Source organism: Antedon mediterranea, chromosome 5 (genome assembly GCF_964355755.1).
Source record: "Antedon mediterranea chromosome 5, ecAntMedi1.1, whole genome shotgun sequence".
NCBI classification, from domain to species: domain Eukaryota; kingdom Metazoa; phylum Echinodermata; class Crinoidea; order Comatulida; family Antedonidae; genus Antedon; species Antedon mediterranea.
Window position 1 is genome coordinate 27210801 of NC_092674.1, and position 6122 is coordinate 27216922.

Sequence of the window (6122 nt, forward strand, 5' to 3'; positions counted from 1 at the left end):
AATCTTTTCAACCTAAGTAATTCCTGCACTAAAATTGTAAACCGTGTCTTTCCGAAGTGAATAACAAGTTTAAAAGTGATGTTACTTATTTCAAATTAATTTAACATAATACACATACATTGTCGTTTGTCGGTCTCTGATTGTAATCAGTATATATTTCATATTAAATAATTAAATTATTTTAGTTCTCATTATATATTTTGGTTGTTTGATTGTTCATGCTGTAGAGCTTGTGAGGTCAATTGTAACGAACAAACTATTTTCTCCGGTTACAACCGAATTAACTACATGTAGGGCCTACGTATGAAAATTAAATTTGTTTTTTTTTACGCCTGCACTTTGTATCAACCATTGTGGTGTCCGTAATATTGGAACCTTTAATACAGTTATTATACGTTATTATACATTGGAAAGAATAAATCTTTCATAGAAGAAATCCCTGAAGAAGAAACAGTGTTTCGCCGAAAGTTTGGCACTCTGACTTTTTTTATTTAATTTTTGCTTTATTTATCAACTGAGACCCAGTCACGGTTACAATTATAGCTTTGGTATTTTTCAGTAATTTGCTTTTGGATTAGTACTGTATTACCAAAGAAGCATGAATAGATTGATTTATAAAGTAAAGAACGATTTTCACCATCATAATGGTCACGGAGATTGCAACCCTCCCTGCTATCTCTAAGAAGACTGGATCATTGTTTGAGGACATTTCAATTTGAGCGCAGCACTTAGCCTACTTGCACTTCGCAATTTCTAGATTTTGTATATTGTAAAACGTAAAATTTCGCGAAATAAAGGGCTCACGAAAATCGCGAAATTTTTAAGATTGAGTTGTTTACTTGCAGTATATAATAATACAGTATAGAAAATGAAAAAGATTATAAAAAGGCTAGTATTTATATCCTTAGTTTATAATACTATATATCCATCTCTAGCCCATCGATAGCTTCCCAAACGGAAGTGTCAAGTAGTCTTCGACGGTCATCAAGTTCTTACGCAGATGGCGTACAGTTCGTCTTCCTTTTCTACCACGATATAGCCTTGATATACTACAATTTTCAGTATTTACGTGCATCGAATTCCTTTACAAATATATTTTGGCCCATGTGAATTGAACGTAGGAACACTGCGACAAAATCACCAGGAAAATGCGTGGCTGGTGATATCTCAAATATATGTTTGCTTGGGTATTTTACGCACGTACTGCGGAAATTGCGTACACGAAAGGTCTTGTGGGACCATAATACTAGAAATCTAGGAATGTAATTGTTCTGCTATAAAGGTCACTTTATTAACTTCCGCTTGAAGCAGAACATAAGCAGAATCCTGAATTTTTGGAAAGCAAAATGACTTGGTTTGAGTGGAACAACAGTCAGATAAACATGTGTTTTCTACCAAAAGTTTATTGAGCACCATGACAATATTGACAGAAAAAAAAATTGTTTACTATACAATAATTTTCAGAAAAACAAATCAAATCTTATCTGTAGAAAGTTCTACAACCCATTCATTATAAATGATTAATTTAAGACTTGTTATTTATCAATTTACAAGCACGGTAGAACGATACAATACACTAGTAATACTTTGTTATCGAGATAATGATAACCAAAACCTAAGTAAATTGGAAAACGTTGATAATGACGATAACTAACAAACGATAACACTAACAATATTACTCGATGTGTTGATATTTTGCAGCAATGAATTTCACTACAGTATTCTTCTACATGAACAGGTCTATTTTTAGAAACAGTTTGTCAAGTTAAGCACGTGACAAGGCCCATTACACTTTGCATTCTAAGCTACCAAGTGTTAGACCTCCGACCTCTTTTTTACCAGCGACGTCGCCGAGATGAACTGATTTGATCGGTAGAGTATCGATATCGTCCAGATAACCACTATCACTCAATTTCTGCTTAGATTCATTTGCATCGCAGTTACATTTCACATTGTCGTTAATACATGTACCTGAGGAATGTATAACAACACTATGTTAATAATACGTGTGAAAAGGAAGAAACTTAATTGATCGAGTAATGTAAAAAGATCAGCCTGAGCGGAAGTATTTCCCAGGGTGAAAGTTCATATAAATTGCATGACAATAATACATACCCGTGACTCCGCATGCGCAAGAGAGGGAATTGGTCGGTGCACCTCCCCAGTTGATCATCTCCTCGCCATCTCTTGAAAGTAACCAGCCATGATGAAGCTTCTTCTTCTTGTGGTAGGCCAAGAGCACGGCACTTGTGCATGAATACTGCAAGAAACAAGAGAGGGATAGTTAAAACGTAGTCTGGGTTCCAGACGGAGTTTTGTCTTAATATTAGTCGAAACTGTAACTCCAATCCTATAGACAGCTTTTACAAACTAACACTATACAGTTAGAGCTAGAGAACAGAAATTTAAGATGCTACCATTCTGGAAACTGTAACTCCAAAAACTAACACTATGCAGTTAGAGAAAAGATACTGTTGACTCCAGATGTTTTAATGAAAGTAATAATACAGGCATATCAATTATTTAAAAAAAATGTCAACCCAAGTCAAGAATGAAAGTTATAGAGAAATCTGGGAAGGAGGCGTTAATCAGACTGCTTTAAGCTCTGTCTACACTATCAAACTAGTAATGATGTGCCCAATATGGTAGTGATATGCCCAAATATGGTAGTGATATGACATCATCATTTTCATTATGGGCACATCACATTTTTTTGTCACATAAAGTTTGATAGTGTAGACAAGGCTTTAGCCAACTTTGTCCAACGCAACGTTTCCAACTTACACTAATATATTGTCTGCACTCTGTCGAAGCTGTTACAACCGCCAAAATTTGCTCTGCGTTCAACAAGTATTCAGGAGTGAATACGTTCGCACCTGGGTCATCTAAACCTTTGATTCTGATAGGCATAGTTGAAGCTTGTTGAACACCGATTGTAGTATATGCTGGTAAGAGAAAGTATTGATCAAGTATAAATATGTATTGATTGGTATTGATTTATTTATTCAGCATATAGTGGACATATGATAAAATATAGGCCGATCAATTATCAGTGACGACACTACGTAAAGACGCATAATTATGTCGCGGCGTACAAAGGCTGATATTTTTACGACGCGCGCGCCAAGTCACTACACTAACCTCCATTGTCGGTCATGTTGCAGTATACTTCAAACTCTTCCATAGGTCCGTCTACGCCATCTGGGTCAATCATGTAGTTACCATTGATGTCGAATCCAGAGTCTCTGACATCTTGACAGTGACGATAGCTTGGTGGGCCTGCGGCTTTAGTCGTTGTTTTGGTAGTGGTTGTTGGAGGCTCGGTTGTTGGCACCGTCGTTGTTGGTGGCGGTGGTGGTGGTTTGGTGGGTTTTTTCGCTACTGGTACAGTTTCTTTCTCTACTGGTACAGTTTCTCTGGCTTTCAAATCTAATTGATTGAATGAAGAGATTTTATTACCTTTTAAAAGAATAGTTTGATTTTTGTCTTTGTTGTCTGGATTTAAATTCACTTTACTGTTCTACTACATTGGTCAAGAAGTATTTGTCATACTTACCATCTATTTGGCTCTGTAGTTCGGCTACCTTTGATTCGGTATCTGCCAAAAGTCTGGTTTCCAATTCTCTTAGTTCGTTTTCAAAATTCGTCTCAAGGTTTTCGATCTCGTCATTGAGTTCGTTAAAGATTTCGCGTAACAATTCTGCTTGCGTGTCTATTAAACGTTCCACGTTGTCACTAACATCGGCGATCGACGGACGAAAAACAGACAGACAGACTAAGACAAGGATGGAGATTGTTTTTAAACCTGCCATCTGAAAAAAGAAGAAAACAATATCAATCAATCATTTGTCGATTAAATTTGATAACAATCAACAACTTACTGTCACAAGATGCTAGCGCGGCTCGCACAGATTGTGTCGAAATATCGTAATGTGAAGGAAGGACGTGATATTCTAAATCAGGTTCAGTTTTCGTTAGAAAGTTTTCAATAATAAACAAAAACTTAACGATAAACTGACCTTGGTTCGCTAGTTGTGACTTGTTTAAAGGTATACTCTAAATTTATTTTTATCTATTGGCAAGCATGGGGATTATATTGACCCGAATTGTTAATTTACAGAACTTTTCTTCCGTTTAGATTTCACAATTTTACGATAATGGTAACATGTTTGTTTTTGTTTAAATTAAGATGGTGAGAGTATGCGCTGTTATGCACGTTAATACCTAGAATTCTATTTAACCTCACGACACCTGTTCTAAGATTTACCTCATTTAATATTCAAATACTTTTATACGTTACGGTTTATGGAGTTTTTGTTCACAGGCAACAATTTAATAAATTGAGAAAAATCGTCACAAAATAAAGAAAATATGAAACGCAATGGGTGCATTAACAGTACATATAACAAACGAATATTATGTTGAAAACTGAGAAAATATAATTCTTTTTAAAGTTAATACACAACGTTAAGTGATTATTACAAAAATCAATTTCGTATCAGCCAGTGTGGATAATAGAATGTACATGTCAAACTTTTTAAAAACTCTTCTCATGAAGAAGTTTTCTTTATTTCCCCTATTTCATAAGTTTTTAAAATTGTTAATTCCTTGTTTGATTTAAGAGATACTTGAAACTTGTTTGTCATTATTCGTGCCAAATTCGTTGACCCAGCCCCATCAATTTGTTTTTATTATAAGCATTGTCGAGTAATGGATTAAAGTTTAAATTGAAAAACAGATCTACGTGTGTACCTCAACATTAGAAAAAGAAATTAAAGAAAATATATTTTATATCAAAATACTCAAACGGTTAAAAGCGTGAAGCAAAGCGTGAAGCAAAGCGTCAACGAAGTTAAATATGCCTGCTTCCTACAACACGGTAGTGCTACGAACATTTATGAAACGCACGTGAAACGCGTGTAATATTCGTGCAACCAGCTAGAATATATAAAGCATCCGACATATAATTGATTGTTTAGCACTCGATTTTTACTCGAAACTATTAGTATATAGTGTTTTGTTTCTATACAGTATTCATATAGACCGTAGGTTTTCGTCGGCATGTCTTCTTCCAAGCGATTTGCAAATTCATTTTTTCATGGAATTAGTTCCGTTTATTAAGCACAATGTGAGTCCCATGTTATTTAGAAAACAATGGTACCAAGCAAATTAGTCTAACCACACGAATATCAGCATGCCGAATACTTCCGAACGTGCATGAATTGACAATGTATACCAGTTTACGGTTCGAAACTGCGAAATATCGGAATGTGCTACGAGACACGCTTAATGCGAAACGAGACAGCACGAAATACACACGTGGACCTACCACCACGTATTTTAAATAACAATATTTATGTATAGGCCTACTAATTAAATAAGACTAAATTAACCTACTATCTCTAGATAGACTCATTTGTATAGTACTGTATTCGTAATAAATGTTGCCTTTTGTTACGTAGGCCTACCTGCCTGAGGCCTATTCAAAACAAGACTTGCGCCTAGTCCAGGTCTATTGTTTAACTGACTAAAATGTGTATTAAAGAAACTGTAAACGTTCCACCAATTTAGAACAAAAAAAAATTGATATAGAAAATATTACCTTGGAAATAATTGCTTGATTTCTTTGTGTTAGTCCTACCAAACGGGACTATACCTCACTCTTTGCAGCCTTCAAGACAATTAACTTTCCGGTAAGTCCGTCTAACTGTGATGTCATTATACTCTCTTACTTAACTGACCAATCAGTGAAGCGCATTAATATCGCGTTCTCAGAGGCCACAAACTTTAGCTGGACACGCCAATCTATTATTTATGTACTTTTTTCTGTTTCGACGAGGTAAACTATAAACTAAAGTCATCGTAAATCAGGAAATATATTTCCATTAAATTTGTAAATGTGTAAACATGCCATCTATGCCAATTAAAAGAAGAGTAGAGAGAAAGTTGCGCATGATACATAAAATAACCAGATGATGAGCCGGGTCGGATATATTGAACCGAGGGGAAAACTGGACAGATCTAAAACAACAAAACTCTTCGACCAGCATGTTATTAAAAAAAATATTGTTTTATAGAACAGAAACTTTATTAACTTGGGCATAGTTTATTGAAAGGGGGCC

The 6122-nt window shown here is 35.2% G+C and overlaps 1 protein-coding gene across 1 annotated transcript; it reads right to left on the reverse strand.

Annotated features, from left to right (window-relative positions):
* Nucleotides 1–1391: 1391 nt before the first annotated feature.
* Nucleotides 1392–5696, reverse strand: LOC140049313 (contactin-associated protein 1-like). The gene is made up of 6 exons (XM_072094182.1): nucleotides 5603–5696; nucleotides 3557–3812; nucleotides 3142–3429; nucleotides 2785–2945; nucleotides 2116–2260; nucleotides 1392–1971 (listed from the first exon to the last, which is right to left on the reverse strand). The coding sequence occupies exons 2-6, from the start codon at nucleotides 3810–3812 to the stop codon at nucleotides 1787–1789; spliced, it is 1035 nt and encodes a 344-aa protein (XP_071950283.1). The 5' UTR covers nucleotides 5603–5696; the 3' UTR covers nucleotides 1392–1786.
* Between the last annotated feature and the right edge of the window lie 426 nt (nucleotides 5697–6122).